At 41.3% G+C, this 20,569-nt stretch overlaps 1 protein-coding gene across 10 annotated transcripts in view; it reads left to right on the forward strand.

Moving 5' to 3' along the window:
• Positions 1-20,569, forward strand: part of LOC306746766 (neurexin-1a-like) — a gene marked incomplete at both ends in the record, with an annotated part of 231,168 nt that overhangs the window by 74,381 nt on the left and 136,218 nt on the right. For 8 of the 10 annotated variants that reach the window (XM_079229727.1, XM_079229729.1, XM_079229730.1 and 5 more), the window contains 5 exons: positions 2,198-2,499; positions 6,036-6,059; positions 7,136-7,297; positions 11,852-12,293; positions 17,706-18,089. In XM_079229727.1, coding sequence (XP_079085853.1) covers positions 2,198-2,499; positions 6,036-6,059; positions 7,136-7,297; positions 11,852-12,293; positions 17,706-18,089 — 1,314 coding nt within the window. The remainder of the gene's footprint in view (positions 1-2,197; positions 2,500-6,035; positions 6,060-7,135; positions 7,298-11,851; positions 12,294-17,705; positions 18,090-20,569) is intronic. The other 2 variants (XM_079229735.1, XM_079229728.1) reach the window with 1 other exon arrangement.

Raw genomic sequence — 20,569 nt, forward strand, 5'->3', positions numbered from 1 at the left:
CATTCTTTGGATACAACACAATCTATTTTTTCAAATATAATGCAGCTGAGTAAGTACTGATCGTTGAATTGTTTTGCTTTATTTAGACCTGCATATTTTGACAACAGAGTGCACTAGTGTTTTGAATGGAAATAGGATTCTCTAAGGAGATGTATGCCCCTCGCCTGACACTGCCTTTGGGCTGAGCCCTAAGTGTTGTAAATGCCTAACAAAACGCCTGCTGAACACACACAATTTATTCTTCAATGGTTAGCGGAATTAACTGAAGTACAGACATGGGGATGTGTGTGTGTAGAGAGAAAGAGATGAGAATGACCCTAAACTATTGGCTCTATTTGTTATGTGGTCACTGAGCTTGTGGAACAGGGATAGGTGGATTTAGTGAAGAGGGCAGAGGTCTTTCATTTTCACTGATGGGGGGCTCTGGCATTGAGGGAATGACCAAAGCGTGGTGCGATCCAGCCAACTTCAATTACGACCCCTTGCAGTTTTCCCAGAGGTGCTCTACAGTGCCTTTAAGGGGGAATCAATGAGGTGACAAATTGATGTGGACAGCAACCCCTTTTAGTTGTTGTGTTGCTGCATCCATGCCTGAATGCTCCTCTAAGCATGTGTGAGTGAGTGTCTTTTGAACGTGTTTGTGTTTGGCAAGCATATATAAATGAGCAGCACTCCCCATTTATGATAATTGAATGCTTTGGTCCATTTGTGTTTTGGTGGCTTATTTTCTGCCAGTGGCTTTAATGGCTTGTTATCTGTCTAAACCTGTTTTTAAACGCTTTCTAATGGGTATTTACATGCATCACCCTCTGACACTCAGTGCCACATTTTATCTCACATTAACAGTGCTGAGGTTTTTCTCAAGGTTGTTTTGGTTTCTGTCATATGTCATATCTGAGGATTGCTGATGACCTGCTCAAGTTTACTGAGAAACATGGACCTGAACTAACCTTTCTGATGGTGGGAGGAGCTAAAAGGAATCTGTCACAGGAATGCTTTCTGCTTGAACAGTTGTATTTTGGGAGATTGTTGGTCAGAAAAATTGGAGACATTCTACATTTATAAACCTTAATACTGCATTGATTTGTAAAAGTCAAAAGGTGATGTTGATATTGATGTAAGAGATATGAATTAAATCAAACTGTTGACCACTTATCAGAGTAATCGGAGTCTATATTCAAATGTTTGTCAGTACATACATATGTGTGATTGAATATTTCTCACATATTTCAGACAGATCTGATTTCATGACATTATCAACACAAAGGCTACACTAACACAAGTGAATCCCCTCTCCAATTTATCCGTGTTAAGGTAAAACAATATCTCAGTTTTTTGTTTAACCCATGGCCTGTGTGAGCTCAGAGGCTTTACTGGTTTTCTATTATTAAGGGGTCATATTGTTTACATTATAATACTCCAGTTTGAAATGTGTGTTTGCACTTCTCATATCACAACCTTTGATGAAAACATGCAGCAGGATATGATTGTATGTAATCTGCTTCTCGGGTGCTTTCATAACTTTTTTATTTGTTTCTGCATGCTTGCCTAATTATCGTGTGTGAATGTGGTGTTGGATCCTATGGGATATTTGACAATCTTCTCATGAGGCTTGTGTAAATTAGCTACAACGAATGCAGTCCCGCATACAGTACAAAAGTGCACGGGCACACGGTTGGTAAACATTGTACGTGCATGCTCACGATTGGCATGTAGGGCAGCTGTAGCTATGTTAATGTTGCAGTGAGTGCTCATCACAAAAGACACAATAGCACAAGGAAACAAAGGAAAAGCATTGCTATAATATGTTTGTGTGAAGGAGCACATCCATGTGTTCCAGGTAGACCTCTACATTGTATGAGATGTGATGTCCAAAATAGCAGTTGTATAGTACTGTACATGTAATTACAAAACAAACGTATTAAAAGTGGGACATAATGTGTGATGGGTAATGCAAAAAAAATATGTGTTCTATGGCGAAGGTAGGTAATAGTTTGTCATTGAAAGCTAGTAAGTGCATCTCTTGATGTACCTTCCATCACATTTCAGTTTGCTACTTCTCTCCTATTTCACTGTGTTTATTATTAATCCACCATTTTTGAGACGTTCTTTCTCATTTTTTTCTGACAGCTCCCCAACAGGCACCTAAAAGGCCGAGATATTAATGCACCACATTTGTCTTTCTCTGTCTCTGCAGGAAAAGAAGAGCATGTCGCCACCTTCAAAGGATCGGAGTTCTTCTGCTACGACTTGTCCTTGAACCCGATTCAAAGCAGCAGTGATGAAATCACACTGTCATTCAAAACTCTGCAGAGGAATGGACTGATGCTGCACACGGGCAAATCAGCTGATTACGTCAACCTGGCACTGAAAAATGGGGCTGTCTCACTCGTCATTAATTTGGGGTCTGGAGCCTTTGAAGCTCTTGTGGAGCCAGTCAATGGGAAATTTAATGACAATGATTGGCATGATGTCAAAGTAACAAGGAATCTACGTCAGGTAACAGTACAGAGGGTGATGCAGAGACTCAGTAAATTAATCAAAACAAATGCACTTAAATCATTACCATCATACAATATATTGTTTTTTCCAGACATTGTAATTGGATTGCTAAATTGAATCATGGTGGAGATAAAACAGAACCACAACTGTGCAGGGACATCTAGATGTGAATTAAGACCTCTATCAAGTTACAGTTTGAGGGGGAAAAGAAAGACAACTTATTTACCCTTAAAAGCAACTCCAATTCTGACAGTTTTCAGTATGTAAGTGACATTGAAATATGACTTAACTCAAGTCAGTTCCTTGGGAATAGTCCGTATCAACAAAGTATTAGAGGTAAATGGTTTATTTTTATGTTAAAATATTTGACCACAGTTTAAATTTGATCTTATTGAGTACTAATTTGTTTATAGAATGATATCACTGCTGAGGGATTATTTTGTTAAAACATTATTTTGTTAGAAAAGCACACTTTTGGACAAAGTATAAACACTACGTAAGCATAACTAAATCTAGGGTCACTCTTACATACTGTATAAAATATGGATGTAGTCTCCGTGACCCATCCGAAGAGCTGGCTGGCATTTTAACATAGCGGTCTATGAGCAGCGACTCACTTTTTGAGCCAGCTTCAAGTGGCCATTTGAGGAACAGTAGTGTTTTGGCTTAATTTCTCAACACCAGAGGTTGTGGTTTGGTCACTCTTTTAAATCAATGTTTTATGAGCACAAGCAAACCCTTCTAACAGGATCAATAGGCTTTAATGGGTTCTCCTACATGGCAACGCTGACTCCCCTCTGCATTATTAACTTTAAAGAGACGACTGTATGTAGGAACATTGTGACCTGGTTAGGCAGCACAAGATTTCTTACGTATTCTTTAGAAATCCTATTCAGCAGCTTGTGCTACCTACGTTCTGAAACACCACAGGATGGTTCTTGCAACCTCCCACTAATGGTGCCAATTGCATGTGACAACACTGCTAAAAAATGGGAGACTGGCCAGAATTGGTTCTTGCCTAATTCTCACCAAGAGCGGAGGAATCGGATGGGATGAAGAAAAGGTGTAAAGCAGAGTCGTTGGCTGTCGTTCATGTGCAAACTCATCAACCTGTAAAATCAGATTGCCCTGACAGGAGAGCAGCTACAAAGGTATTTGAATGTGTGTTGCATAGTAGACGGACTAACTACTACGGATTTGTACCAGGCCAACATATACAGTACTAAATGGTGTTGGGAGGCAGCTGCCAATCTGCCAGTGGCAAACTACCCTTGGACATTAACAGTGCCAGTCTGTTGGAGCCATGGCCAAGCCAAAGTTTTGCTGAAGCCACACATCAATATGTTCTCAGTGTCTTTCAACAGTAACAAGCCGCTCCCCCATGTCAATTGATGTAAGCCACCACTGAGTCTATTGGTGGATGTGATTTCCCATCCCTGCTGTTTTAAAGCTGCCACAACGATAACAAGATCCTTGTCACTTTTTTTCCCCATTTACAGTATGAGTAGTATGAGGTGTTATGACACTGCCTAATTCTGCGATCACACCAAACGCGGCGCTAATTTGACGCGTGACCAAATTACATGCAAAGTCAATGCACAGACGCGATAGGTTGCTAGAGTTTGATGTTCTGACGTATGTGGAATTTATACAACAAGTATAAAGCAGAACTAGTGATTATTTCCATGGTGGATGGCGGAAACGGTAACTGTTTTTACGGAGATAAGCCACGGAGACCGCAGTTCCTGGAGGAGTCGGTGAAATTCACCGAGCTATGTGCGGTTACGGAGGGTGTTGTGAACCCAAATACGAGGGCGTTTGATGTTCCAATATTTTTGGGACTTCCACAACAAGTATAACGCAGAAATAATGGTAAATTATTCCATGGTCGATACCGGAAATGATAGCTCTTTTCATTAGATAAGCAACGCCCCCTTTGTTGTGAAAACACTTTTATTGTTGAGTGAGTAAACTGACGCGGTAAACGTGGTGCAAAAATTCGTGTCGCGTTTTGTGAACGCAGCATTAGAGGCCTAATACAGGATGGTATTGGGTTTCCTCCAGTACTCCAGGGCCTGATAGGACTGATAGGGAAACTGAGTCCCAGGTGCACACACCAGTGCTACAGGTGTCTTGTGTGTTTCATAACAGCTAGGCCAGTGACATGTGACCATGTAAAGTTTAATGTAGCAAGGTCATAATCATTGTTCATCTTGGTTCAGAGACCAATAGTATAGATAATACCCTCTTTGGGGACTCAACCCCAATGTTATCTTAGTGAGAGAAAGTCCAGCAGAGTGGCCTGATTGCCATCATTGGTCCCAGCATCTTTGTCCTTCACATCATTCTGAGAGAAATCCGCTGCTGCCGATACAAGACAATTGAGATGCTCCTGGATGCTGCAGGCAGTTAGGTTCAGCCTCTTCACGACCTGAAGATAAGTGGATGTGAAGATGTTACGTGGACTGTGGCCTTAAGACAATGTTAGCTTTTCAAGTGCAAATATTTGGATATTTCACCACAGTGTCACTAATAATAGATTGTATTTTTATCATGAAGAAACCGTCAGACTGTTTAGCCTGTGTTAAATGGAACACCACATATTTCTTCCATTTACTCCTCCGTATCAAACCGATTATTGTGACCCACATAAAATATTTGAGAATATTTGATTTGACACAAAGCTTTCTAAAAGTATTGTTCAGAAAACATCTCTAGTTTTGTTCCTGCTCATTTGGTGGGAAATGTTTGTCTTCACCTCAATACCGAAGCTGCTGCTTTTGCATAATCAGCACATTGATTATTGGCAAACCTAAGGATTTGGCCAGCTTGAACATTCACTGCATTCAAATTGTAAAAGAAAACCAACCATATTGAGTGCATGCTCTTTGGGGGAATCAAAATTCCCATCCTTCTCATTCTGTGTCAGGGTGTTCTTTGCTTTGTCTCATTGCAGTAAAGTGATCCTAAAGTTCATCAATAAGACCAAAACGGAGGTACAGTATTGTATGAGACGGAAAGTCTGATGCACTGGATTGGTCTCCAGCCTAAAACCAAGTACAAAAGAACACAAATACCATTACCAACAAAAGAAACAAAGCTTTAACATGGTCTTGAACTTGGGACTTTGAAAGAGAGGGTCAACTGATGTGCTTTAGGCATTCTTTCTTCTGAACAAATTGATGTCTGTCATTCATAACCTTTTCTCAGGACTTGGGTAAGGGTAACGGTCGGGTCTCTTGCAGAACATGGTTCAAAAATACCATGAAGAACTTAGGGAGTTGCTGGTCGAGCATTATTGTTATTTCCTTAGACTGCTTTTTTCTTGTTGAACTTATTTTGCCCTTTTTACTCTATGTTACTAACATGCTTTGGAATCCAACTAACATCATTCATGGAATGTGTCATTCTACTAACCAGTATGGGTTTTTGCCGTTTTAACAATGTACTAACAGTATTGACCATCATATATTATTTGAGTCGTTATTCTGTTCACAGTTTTTAATTTCCTTTCTCCCCCCTTTTCCACAAAGCACTCAGGCATTGGACACGCTATGGTAAACAAACTACATTGTTCGGTAGATATCATTCTAATTGTTTCTTAGTTTGGGTTTGCCGTGTGTTTCTTTTCTTTCTTTTTTTTTTTTTTACTGTAGACGTCATTTACAAAAAAGGGAAATTGCGGTTGGTACTCTTCTGCTTACTTTTCAAATCCTTTTTAATTTCTTGGTTCATTCATTGGTTTTGCCCTCTTTATTTCACTTGTTTCCTGTCCAATTCTGTTTGATCCACCTTTTTAGGAGCATCATTTCGAGCCTTTTGCATCAAGCTGTGGTTAAAAATGAGGACCTTCTTCTGTCTGGCTGGCCTGATGCTCTTTGGCTCAGCCAGTTGTATCCCCATTCACTCTGCATGGCATGCACTTTGACTATGTCTTTTGTCAACATGAATGTGACAGTTGAGCAGTGTTTGTCGTTGGTGCTTCTCCGGTGCGTTCTTATTTCTCTTTGTGGTTTTGCGGTGTCCATAAGCTTTTGCATGCATCTGCCACTGTGGCAAGTGTCAAGATACTGATTCCCAGTATCCCAGCCTATCATTTTCTTTTTGTGTGCTTGTACTCAAAAAGAAAAGACAAAAGTATGCATGCTATTTTTTTTTCTTCTCGTATACCCTCAGTCATTGTCCATTACTAAAAGGTGATTGTGCTTTTCATAGCATGTGCTCCCTCTCTAACCCAGTAGCACTTTCTGATTTCTTTTGTAGAACTGCTGGACGTACTAATATGGAATTAACAGTTTAACTAACCTAGATAACATTCTACTAACACCATTTTTGTGTCTGCTAAAGTACTTTTAAGTTGCAGTACGGGAAATACTAACACTGTAGTATGGGCACTTCACTAACACTCAAACTAGAATAGCATTCCTTCGAAGGCTTGTAGTCTTCCAACTAATCAAACTGGACAAAATAATAATACAAAAACAAGAAAAAAGACAATGAAAACAGACATGAAAATGGGTTTAAGAAACATATAGGGAAGTCTGTGATAGACAACAAGAAGGAAAGGCAATAACGTTGCAGTATATAGGCTGTCTGAGTATAGCGTGTCCTTTCCCTGTGCTTTGTTGTCTAGGTAACAATATCCGTGGATGGGATTCTGACCACCACAGGATACACACAAGAAGACTACACCATGCTAGGCTCTGACGACTTTTTCTATGTTGGAGGGAGTCCTAGCACAGCGGACCTGCCTGGATCTCCAGTTAGCAACAACTTCATGGGCTGCCTCAAGGAGGTAAACACCACTTCTGTGTGCACTCTGAGGCTGGTGGTTGTACAGGATATGACTGGCTTCACCTCAGGCCCCCAAATAGGCCCTTCAACCCACACACTGACCCTGTCTCATCCTTTACACTTTAGCTTGTTTCTCCACTTTCCCTCACACTCTCCCACAAACTTTATTTTGCTTCTACCGCCCCCTCAGAGCGCTCATAATGTTATACACGTGCACACACACACACACCCACACGCACTCGCACACGCACACACACGTTTCACTTGGTGGTGTCTGGTGTACCACACGGCCGCACACACAACTTTCTTGGAGTGTAATTTACCACAGGCTTCATACAGCTCCGTCAGGTGCACTTCCAACAGGAGCAGTGATCCTGGGATCAGGCAGTTGGCTTTTCATGAGAAAACACCTCACAATTATTCCACTAGGGAATTGGAATATTATTATTTTAGACCACTTAACAAATTACTTACCGTATTCCTGTTTAGTGTGTTGTTGTAGTAGTGCGTCTCTTACGTTGTGCTGGAAATGTGCAACTTGGCTTTAACCCTCACCTTGACAAAAAGACACAACAAAGTGAAAATACATCACTGATAAATGCTGTCAGGGGATGTATTAAATTCAACACATTTTGTATATTTGATGCTCCATGGTGTAATGGGCCCTCGGGCTCATGTTTTACTGACACTGTCATTTGTCACTCGCCTCTTTACTCGTATGTTCTAGTATTCTTCTATAAAAGGTGTGTGTATATAGTCTATACTTTATCCCCAGGTAAAAGAGAAGGAGGTGATTTCTTCTGCAGAGGGTTTATAATTTATAAATGTCCCTTTAAGCTGTACCGTAGTATTTTCATCAGTATTTCTTGCAGTTGCTGGTTAATAGGGATTTTGACCTAAAGCATATACTTCACGAGCCACCAGGGAAATGCAAAGATATGGAGCAGGCAGATCTCCAAAGTACTGCAAAAATGATGTATCTATTTATCTTTACATTTCAAAAGCTGTTTCTGGGTCCAGTCGTCTCTTCCCCTTTGCATTCTTCTACTTCATTTGGCCCCGTGGTGTCCTACATTTCGTCTCTCATCTCAAGCGCAGGCTGTCGTCATCGCCGATCCTCTTAGAGAGGTCTAAGACAGCTCTCTTTAATGGGCAGGCACAGCATGGACCACATGTCCACATGCCTTGTACCGCTCATTAGAGTGCTAGTTTTGATGGGGAGTATCTTGGTTAACTACAAGTATCTGAGGTGCTGCAGATGTGGTGACATAGAGAGTGGAATTTGCGTACCATAAGCACGGCCCTTACTGCTCCTGGTCAGTGTAATCGCAGCGTCTGCTCTCACTATCCTGAGATCTAGATCCTCTCTACCTCCTTCTGCTTAATGGGTCGTGGTTATCTGGATCATGGACCATGCATACTACTCATTATATGAATAATTTCTGTCACATTCATTGAATGTGCTGTAACTCCGTTACGTTATTCATTCTGGCCACATGACATCTATTGCTTCTGTCCATCCGGGGAGAGGGATCCTCCTCTGTTGCTCTCCCTCAGGTTTCTTCCACTTTTTTCCCTGTGAAAGGGTTTTTACTATCTTTTTGGGGGAGTTTTTCCTGATCCGATGTGAGGTCCCGGGACAGGGATGTCATGTGTACAGATTGTAAAGCCCTCTGAGGCAAACTTGTATTTGTGATGTTGGGCTATACAAAATAAACTGAATTGAATTGAATTGAATAGATCAATGTTTTGAATTGCTCAAAAATGTAAAAATATGGCGCAATAGCTGTGATGGTTCTCCTGTGATGTGAGACATAGGGAATGTCCCCATTTTGATTTGCTCCGAGAATAATGTATTATTATAATTATGATAGTTTTACTATCGGTAGACAATGCAGATGGCATTATCAAAGTTAAAAAGGAGGCTTGGTCCCTTCATTTTGAAGTCCATCCAGCCGTTTCCATTATACAGAAACCCCGTCTCAGGTCATCCTCTGTGTGTGTCATGATAACGTATGAGAGGTGGTTTAACAGCATGTGCCACAGCACACTGCCCTGATGGATGGGATGCTTAAAGTGGCTTGTTGCAGCATCGGTGTGCAGATTCCAGTCTGAGTTGCCACGCCTGCCTGTTGGTTCTGATGGCAAAACAAACGGTGGTGCAGTAATTGCTCAGTTGTCACAGCCCGAGCTTGATGACAAATTAGTGCAGCACTACTAGCGCGGCGCCAGTTGTAGCTCAGACCAAGGCTCCCTTTGACTCTGAAAGGTGCCCTTTGTCTTGACTATAAAGAATTGATTTGGGTTTATAGGCTGTGTCTGCTGCACCTTTAGTCTACATAACCAGGGTCCAGCAGGCGGAGATATCATCTTTTATTTCTTTACTCCTTTTTACATTTGTTCTTGTCAGGAGTCTAGTCAAATTACCTTTCTATTCCTATTCTATTTCTATGAAATCTTTAAAACATTCAATTGGTTTCAGATGTAAAAAATATAAATGTTTTTTTTTTACGAGGGAAGATAGAGATGTAGGAATAAAAGCCTGCCATTTTCGGTTTCCCTTTTTCTTCTTTGTGCAGTAAAATGTAGTCTGATACAGTCAGTCACAAAGCATTTACAAGAAAAACAGCCTGAGCTTACTTAATTCTAATGCACTGCTATGAGCTCCATCTACCTGAACAGTTAGACACGGCAGATCTGATTCAGTGATAAACATAATGCTCCATGCAAACGCAATCCCATCGGAGTTGTCCTCGTTTTCAGGTGAACGCTTAGCATGGCAACAAAAGTAGAACATGGACAGTGTTTTCCACAGCTGTATCTCATTGGATTTGGCCCGTTGAAAGCAATATAGATTTACCACGAGAACTATTTTGTTATGGAAATACATATGCATGTTACCATAATGGGGCTGTCCGTCACTTGATAACCTAACCATTGGCTAAATCCCCATTGTATTACCTCTTCCTCCAATAGATAATGACTTAACAGACATTTATGTAAATTAAAATCTTTTGAGTGTTTTTTTTTTTTTACTTTGCAAACTGATTGACATATTTTATTAAAACACTTCAATGTGAGTGAGAGTGCTTCACTGGTGAAGTAATTTTGAAATGCCGTCACCACACTGATGTTTTAATGAAAAGTTTTGACATTCACCAAAATGTTAATTACTTTCTCATATGGAAATTAGACGTAACAAGAGAGAGGGATTCTCGCCACAACAGCTGCACTTATCAAGATACTCTTTCATTACGGAGATTGGATAATGACAAAGTTATGGCTGTCTCCACGTTTTTGTAAGACTTGCCAATTACAGTGGCACACTGTTTGATTTGCACACAGTGCAGGACGCAATGCTCCTCTTTACAGAAATGTAGCTACTTCTTTGTCTTTAGATCTGTTTTGATCAGCATTCTGGAGAATGTACTTCAAAAGCAGCCTTCTACAGTATTTACAACACAGTTAAATATGTCTCTTGTGTTACCTTTATATAACTATGAAACCGGAGATTAAAGATGAGTTGCATATACACAATAGGAGTTGATTACAACTGTAATTAAAAATGATCAAGTTGGCAAATTGGTCAGTTGATATCGCTGTACTGTATGCTAATGATTCTCATCCATGGTTAATTGGTATTTTAATGACATTGTGGTTCAGGTTTCTGTAATGGGCTGCTGCTGTCTGTCACTTCTGCGCCCTAGTTCTTCAGCATTTGGCACCTCAAAGGTCACCGCACTAATGCACTTCATGTAGTGGAGTACACTTAAGCCAAACCCTGTCTGGTTTACAGTGTCTGAGAATAAAAACTGCTGTGATATATTGCATTCTGTGTAGTAAATACAGTCGATTTTTGTAGTTAATCACTTTTCTGAATTATGCGGTGTTGCAATGTGTATGTTCATTCAATCCTTTTTTATTTGCTTTTGAGAGGCATATCCATCATCTGCCCACCTTTTATTGTAATCACTAGCTGCAACAGGGGCCTTAATCAACATTTTGCTCCACACCTGCAATCAAGGCAGCAGTTTAGATGTATCCCTCTCCATCTCACTTTCCACTCACAATCAGAGAAGATGCTACCTGATTATCACAATCGCCTTTCAGATCCAAGCGGTCTCGTCCTTTGGTGGACACTAAAGCTAAAAGTCCAAATGGATGCCTGAACTGCTTAAACTTCCCCCACACAGAGTACACTATGCATGTGTTGTGAGGGCTTCACGTGGGAAGCAAAGAGAGCAGGGTGACGTTGGTGCCACTCGGACACAGTTCCTCACTCAAAGGTGCAGTGTGACAAAGATGGCTGAGGGTTGAGCCATGGACACCCCGCTGACGACCAACTGTCCTGAGGGGGTGAAATGTCACATGGACAACTGCTGTTTTACTGATCCAGATCATTCATTTTTTTAAAGCAGTTATGCATAATAATCATTAGATTGCCCGAAACATTTACATTTAAACAGTGATGGAGCTCAATCTTTCACGTTTTGAGTGAGACACCTACGGTATATATGGTTGTAGAATTGACGTTTTTACTCTACTCCCGATTCAGGTTGTGTACAAAAACAACGATGTGAGACTTGAGCTGTCCAGGATGGCTAAGCAGGGTGATCCCAAGATGAAGGTCTATGGCACTGTGGCCTTCAAGTGCGAGAATGTGGCCACTCTCGACCCCATCACATTCGAGACGCCAGAGTCTTTTGTCATCCTCAACAAGTGGAACGCTAAGAAGACGGGCTCCATCTCCTTTGACTTCCGCACCACGGAGCCCAACGGCCTTCTGCTCTTCAGCCATGGCAAGCTCAAGCCGGAGCCAAAGGATTCCAAGAATCCTCAGACTCTCAAGGTGGACTTCTTTGCCATTGAGATGCTGGATGGCCATCTGTACCTACTGCTGGACATGGGCTCAGGAACCACGAAGACCAAGGCAGTCAATAAGAAAGTCAATGACGGCGAGTGGTACCATGTGGACTTCCAGCGAGATGGCAGATCAGGTAACTTTCCATCTTTAGACGATGAACATGCAACAGGAAATAATTGGCTCTGAATTATTAAATCTGAACACTGCAGAGGTGGACTACTCATCAATGGTATGAGAAAATGATCCAAAGATTTATTTTAATTTAGGAAATTGTACTGAATGATTCAGATATTTTTGCAGATATCTGCAGCACACTTAATGGAGGAATTTTCAGAGCATTCTGTTATGAGGCATTTGTGTTTTCGTCATTTAATTGTGTTTTGGTTTGAGTTGTTTTCTTAAGTTGCAGCGTGTTCAGCCCCCAGGGCCACATGCGTATACGTTTGCTTGTTTATACGTCTGAACAACGCTCATTTATTCCCACATACAATGTATGTCAGCAGGGACTTAGAGTACAATCTCTTCTGTGCACAATCTGGATTAATTATTTAACTGCAACAAAAGTACTTGCAGGGTCACAGTTAACTTTTCTGTGAAATAAAATATCCATTACCAGACCAAAGATGATCCTACATTCCCACTGACAATTATTTATTTTCACTGGATGCTTGTGAACCTTTTCAACAATTTAATATAAAAAAAAGAGGTTTCGATGACATTGTAGCACTTCCGCTGGTATCCATGTGTCATATTTTGTGATTCCAGGGACATATTTGCCACAAAATAGCATTGCCCCTCCACCGTTGTGCCCTCTAAGCTCCGGGTTGCTCTGCTCTGGTTCCTGTTGATTTGCTTATCGAAGCAGCAATGTGTTAGTGTGTGCTTAGAGCCAAGGCCCTGCAATGTCATGCTGCAAATTAGATATACCCCTTGACCATGTTTTCCACTCCATCTCAAGAGGGGGAAATTAGATTAACTGTTTCATTACCCCCCAAAGCAAAAACTGGGCTGTGGTCTCAATTGAGCTGTATACATTGTTAGAAAAGCTACTGAGCCCATTCATGTGCTTTTTTTTTTTTTTTTACAGTGCTACCTTTTGGCTGCATGAATCATTGAGGGGGTTATTTCACAAATAATCAGTTCTGATACTCTGAATACACTGTCGTGAACAGTGATATATGTTACTGCGTTTCTTGGATTCAACTTAACATATGTGTGTAAGCAAAAGCTGCATTGACTTCTCAAATAACATACATCTACAACGTTTAGTTATGGTAGACCAGACGATAAGAAACACTGTCTAAATTAGATTTAGTTCATTATCTGTCGAGTAACCTTCCATCATCCACCCCCACACATGTGCGCACACACACACACACACACACACACACACACACACACACACACACACACAAGCTATTGAACATCTTTTTTTTGTCAGCGGCGCTCGCTCTGCTCGCTGTTCTCTCTGTCTACTCTGCCTACGTTTCCATGGAAACAAGAGGTGGTCTCTCCCAGGACTGAGACAGTTACTGCACAGTGCTGAGCTGTGCACTAATGACATTTCAGAATAACTTTTCCTTCCTTTCCTCAAGTCTAAGGCGTCAACACTTGCATACTGGAGTGTAAAAAGGACGTAAAAAGGTCTCTGTCATATAATGACTTCCCATGTGAGGAGAGTAACACAATGCTTAGAGTGCCGCACAGTGCACTCACACGCTGTATAAAGTGAATAAACAATTTTCAAATTATTTTATCTTTGCTCACCCTTTATATTTAAGCCCATTAATTTCCGCAAGTATGCAGTCCTCCTAAATCTAGGATCTTGCATCTCGAGATTTGAACTGCACAAAGCACTAATGTTTGCAGTGTGTAATGGTGTGTGCCTGGCTCCTCAAATGGTAGCATTAGAATTTGTGCAGTTCCTTTGTACTGAAAAGGCCTCCTGCGATTTCCATTCCCACAGGATACATGCAATTTTAATGATGCATTAAATAGCAGATTTGTGTAAATCGAGTGACATAAAAAAACTTTCTAAACACACTTTTTTGTATGAGCTATTGCTACATATTGATAGTTGGGTTAAAGCTGAGCACATTAAGAGCTCTTTGAAATAAAGAAATAGTTAATTTGTGGATGAACATTTTTGTGCTGTAATACATTTGTTACCTTTTTATGGGAGCCTGAATGACCATAATCCATCCCTGTCAACGCATTATTCAGTTTTATTGGTTCACATGTGAAGCTCAGTAGAAAATACAAGCCCATCCTACAGCATAATGCTTGACTCGTGTAGGCTTTCATACACACCAGCGCCTTTTTGTTATACTTTTTAATAATTTATAGAATTACGGTAATTTTAAAGCACAAGAAAAGAATACACTATTCCCCTTGAGAGTGTGAGTCACGAAACATGTGGTACGCTCTGCTTTTTATCTGCGTGTCAGATGTTTTATTAATACACACCACCAAGAACATCACTCAAAACAAAAAAATCAACTCAACAGCCAAACCAAATTATCTGCAGCCGGCTCCTCCATGTGCAACACTTCCTGCAGCCGCGACAATGGCGCATAATGATCCCTGCCCTATTTAGTTTAGCCGGCTCTTCCTGCAGGAAGCAACCCTGTAAATGGACTCTCGCTCTCAGACAGCATCTTCTAACCTCAATGCATTAGAGACGCTAAGAGACACTCTGCTTTTAAGTGAGGGCTACAGGCCCGGTAGTGCTGTGGGCCACTCATCAGAGACATTACACGGACATTGCTCTCTTGAAACCCCACTTCCTGCCAGGGCATGCAGCCCACTACTTTACACATAAACATGCATACACATACAGTACATAAACCGACACATGCACATACGCACACATATAGTCAACACCCCCCCCCCCCCCATCCCCATAGCCCACTCACAAGCTTCTCCCTCTACAGAGAATCCAATCACATAGAAAGATTTGGCCGTATCGCCCTAACTGGATTGTAGTAATCCCCTGTCTAACATGTTTTGGGGATGTGTGAGTGGGGTTAGGGGACATCATGCCAAGTTGAGCCTGACTGCTGATGCAGAAAGTGAGAGAGAGATCAGAGCTGTTCTTTGGACCCATGCCTTCAGGTTTAATGATGGAGTACCACTTACGGCTCAGACCATGAAGAAAGAGAGGGAAAGACAGAAATGTGGTCAAAGGGTTTTAAAGTTGGCTAAAACGCTGATCTTCGTCATCATTACCCATCCTCATATGCAGTAGTTCCTGCATCATTTTAATCCCTCCTAAACTATACATCCTGTACGTGCTTCTCAAGATATGATTTGCTGCTGCCGTTCTCTCATCTGATTTCTTATCTGTCATCATATACCCCTCCCTCATCTTCTCTCCAGACATCTTTATCTCCATGTTCCCATCTTGTTCTGTATCCATCTCCTCCTCTTTTATGCTCTGTAGCATTCACAAAGACACATCACTTTCCCCTCTTGGCTATGAACACTATTCCAAACATAGGCAGTCCTGCAATGTGTGTTATGTGCGACATGTGTCCCATGCTGCTAGCCTGGCGATGGCACATGTCCCCATGGGATTCTATAGTGCCTTCTGACTTAACATAGCTTGACTGTGTTGACACAATTCCTTGCAGTACTGTGACAAGTGAGTGCAGCATTCTGAGCAGATGCCTGAAAGATGCTGACATCCTTCTCTTGTTTCCCGCTTACATCAATTTAGACAGACATGCTTACTGTAGACATACGGCATCCTTGTTTGCTGTTTACGACTGTAATAGGATTGAGGTAAAGATAACATGGGATTTAAAGAAGCCTTTAGACTTTGTACTTTGTGCATTTATAATCCACACAGTATTGTTCATATGGTGACATCTGACATAACTGGGGTGAAGATACCTCAACTCTTCACTATTCACGCTGACAACACTGGTGCTCAATTCTTTAGCCGGGCAGCCGCTCGATCCAAGGAAAGTTTCCTCGCTAATGAGTTTGATGTACTGAGCTCGTTAGCGATAACCTGAAGGGAGCTGTTCTGGCCGCGTGACGGGTGGCCCTTGCCAAGTGTGCAAAGCTTGGAAGTCACAACAGCTGTGGCTGGAGAGAGCAGGGGCAGTGGGTGGCGGCAGGAAAGAGCCGGAACAGATGCCGGGGGCCAAGACCCTGAGAAAAGAGCTGGAACATGTTAGTGGGACCAGGTTAATCATTGTGCACGAGGTCCTTAGCTGTCGCTCTCAAGCCCTTTTGCAAGAAGGTGGGCTCACCTTGGCTATAAAGAACATGCATAACCAAGATTCTTATTATTCTTATTATTCTTATTATTATTATTATTATAAGCTTTTACCAAGATTTGAATTTTGTTGGCAGCCTTTCTTCGGATTCAAATGAAAATAAAACACAATGAGTCGTTGTGCTTTTATTTATCATATGTATAATTAATTGTGATATGTACGTTCATGCATGCTCGTGGAAGCCGTAATGAAACTTGAAAGGCCCCATTTAATGTTTAATGTGTCTCTAAAATGTGCCCGACAGCCCGCTGAAAATTCATGTGTGGCTTAAGGCTTGTTTCCCCAACATAAACACTTTGACTAGAAAAGTAACTTAAAAGCTGCTTCATATCGGCCATGGCATGCGTCTGCCACTCAAAATGCAAATGATGACTTTATGGCAATTCTATTTCTGAGCATCCTTAGCCTAATATTGCTCTGCCACTTTCCCCAGGCAGTGTCCTTTGCGGATCTTCAGCAGCATGGTATATAGATTACTGGACGAGGATGCGGGCAGTGGAGGCAGCCACCATTAATTAAAGATCCACAATGGCTCCTGCCCCGAGAGTAACGGATCCATATACAAATTAATCACCCGGTCTGAGTCCCACAGTAAGGCCTTTCCTTTCCACAGCTTTACAGTCCAGTCATGTCCTCTGTTGTTTACCGTGCTCCAGATCGAGAATTAAACCTGAATGAGAGCGATAAATCATGGTGGGGAAACACACAAACTCTCATTGCAGGTTTAGAGGCAAACAGAGGGTGAGACAGAGTGAAAAAAACAGCCTGCAGTCCGTTAATCAAGTTCAAAAAGATGGCTATGATGTTTTTTTTATTTTTTATTTGTTTGGTTGGCTGAAATGATAGAGGGGACAACGATTTTTCTTCTCCTCTCTTTTCCATTTTATGACCACTGCTTTATAGATAAAGGAGATTTATTATGGGAAATCCAAGAAAAATGGAGAGGATACTCTTAGGGACCCTAGATTAGGCTACTAATAGACTAGCTGTCCCATGATTAATGTGTCTTATCAACACTCATCAGTCATTCTAAATGAAGAAAATCCTAACCTTGTCCAGATGGATAACACCAATTAAGCTAATTTCTTCATCAAACCATCTTTAAATGGGTCTTCTCTGTATGTATGTCTTACTACATGTGCTTTTTTGAACATGCAGTCACCAATAGGTGTTCCAGTACTATGTGTCCATCTGATAAATAACCTCAGAGTTGTTCGGCAAAGGAAGAAATATACTTATCCAACGGTTCTTTTCTTTAGGTACCATCTCTATCAACACTTTCCGCACTGCCTACACAGCCCCTGGAGAAAGTGAGGTCTTGGACTTGGATGACAATCTCTACCTCGGGGGTCTGCCAGAAAACAAAATGGGGCTGGTGTTCCCCACTGAGGTGTGGACAGCACTACTCAACTACGGCTACGTGGGCTGCATCCGGGATCTATTCATTGACGGACAGAGTAAGGATGTCCGGCGCCTGGCTGAAGTCCAGAAGGCCGCCGGGGTGAAGCCCTCCTGCTCCAAGGAGCCTCCCAAACAGTGTTTGAGCAACCCCTGCCAAAACAACGGAGTCTGTAGAGAGGGCTGGAACCGCTACGTGTGTGACTGCTCTGGGACTGGATACCTGGGGCGCTCCTGTGAAAGAGGTAGGACTTCGTTTTGATCTCTTTTTGTCTGCCCAGCAGTTTGGATGTGGTGTCATTTCTGTCTGGTTGGCATAACCTGGATTTGCCAGTGGGAGCTTGTTGACGATGCAACACAGTGACACACTTGTACCTCACTATGTATCGTCTTCAGGTAGGTATGGGGTCGTAAAAATATGGGAATACTGTAAACTATGTCAAATACTAATTTTGATTGAACACTCATTAGATTTCGTATTCTTTGTCTGAACGGGACCTCCTTTGAAGTTCAGTTTGAACAGCATAACCAGACAGAAGCCTGCAGGTCTTTTTATGTCTACTGATCATGGTTGAACATCAGGAGCTCTCAAACGGCAAACTGCAAGTAAAGCGAGACAGAAAAGAAAGTGTGCATGTGGAGACAGACAGCCACGGAGAGGCGGACAGAATGAGTCGGGCATCGTAGAGTGTTCACTGCCTGATGTTGGACTATGTTGAGTGGCAGGTGACTGATGCACCACTGAGACACTGCTGGTCACGTCCACCATGCACACTAGCCTGTAAATTGTCTGTCTTCTGCTAACCATTTGGCTCATCAAACCACTCGCTCATGACCAGACCTGCTGCAGAATACTTATCCCTCTCTCCTCCGAAATAGGAGCGAGAGTCACACAGTGAACTCTTATACTCTTATAGCTGGAGCAGACGTAAACCTGACTCTGCAGTAGTTTATCACATGGTGTTTATGGGGGCTCGTAATAATATAGTATCTCACATTCCTCAGTAGTGTTTCATGTTGGTAGAGTTATAGTTTATGGCATTATAACCAGTATTTGTTTCTAGTAAGACTTGCATTCGCTTGAAGTTAGATTATTTTTGCTGTATTTGTATTTCATTGATACCTAATCTGTAATATAGCTGAAATAACAGCCAGTTATAACAACAGTTCTTTGTTCTGCTCAACATGTTCCCACTTTTCTACCTGTTCAGATTTAGCTTGTTTGCAATTTTGACCAGAGAATTGCACTTTGACCTCTTAGATAAAAAACTAGCTAGATTAAAGTAACAACCAGATGTGTGATGAAGCCAAATCCTTCACTTGCTCTGAGGCAATCATTCTTTGACTCAAATTGGAATTTCAAGCTTATTTACATAATCAGACTGAGTGAATGAATATGTTTTCTAGTTTATTCACTAAATAGATTTGTAATTTAACTACTATTAATAGCCCTGGATTTGGGTGTGATGAATTTCTATTGAGTCCTAATACTTTTATTCAATTGTTTCTTTAAACTAAACCCCAGATGAGTTACTTAATGACTTGTTTATTTTGTATTTAGTTAATAACAACAGAGTGCATCAGCCAAAGTGAATATTTTCTGTATGTAAAGCCACTAATTACAGTACATTTATTATGAATATGATATCAACACAAACGTGACACTCGACTAATGCAATGTGTAGAACAGTGGTTCTCAACCTTTTTTGAGTGATGAAACTAGGGCTGGGCGGTATGGCCAAAAATTCATATCACGGTATTTTGTAAGATTCTGGCGGTTTCACGGTATATCACGGTATTTTTTTTTCCAAATAAATACATTAATTTATTGACCAGAAAGGACCGACACCACTGGTCAGCAGTTGTTTTGATTGGTACATAGGGAGCTAAACCTGGAGGGATTTAGGACCGAGGGGAATCCCTTGATACTAGTGGCGCATGCCCGGCTGTAACGACTATTGTCATTCTTCAGCAGGCAGCAACATTTAATGTTTACAGTCACAGATGTATAAAGCGGTCTGAGCTACTTACGTCTCACGGATAGAAGTTAAGTCAGGGTGTGCAAGACATGACATCGCCAAAAGGCATGATGGGTAAAGCCCGCCCACTTTGGTGCACAGGAAAAGTCTTCCTGTGTGGGCGGTGTCATTTACCCAGCATGCCTTTTGGCGATGTCATTTTTTGCACACCTTTAGTAAAGTGAGTTAACATGAGACGTAAGTAGCTCCGTCCGTTGCTCCTTCAGCCTCAAGCTGTGAACATTAATTGTTGTTTCATTCCAAACTGCGACGACTGGTATGATGGTATGTGAAAAATTCATACCATACGGAAAGCTGAGACCGGTATATTGCACAGCCCTAGATGAAACTGTGAAATAGTTTTTCAGCCAGGAACCAGCACAAAAATGTTTGGTTGGAAAAAATATGTAATACACAGCACTGTGCCATCAGGATCTGATTTAATATAGGATATATAAAGTCCAGTTTATGAATTTACACCTTTTTATTTTATTGAATATTTATTAAATTACTATTTTTAAAGGATTTTTGAATGGATGCTGATTTTAAATAGATTTTTTTTTTAATCTCACATACCCACTGGAGTGCCTCCCCGTACCCACAGGGGTACACATACCCCCATTTGAGATATCCTTATAATTCCTGAGATGTTGAAGCAGTATATATATAGTTTGTAGCGATGGCAGCAAATGAGCAAAACGCAGTTA

This window comes from Taurulus bubalis (genome assembly GCF_910589615.1).
Source record: "Taurulus bubalis genome assembly, chromosome: 14".
In the NCBI taxonomy this organism is placed as follows: domain Eukaryota; kingdom Metazoa; phylum Chordata; class Actinopteri; order Perciformes; family Cottidae; genus Taurulus; species Taurulus bubalis.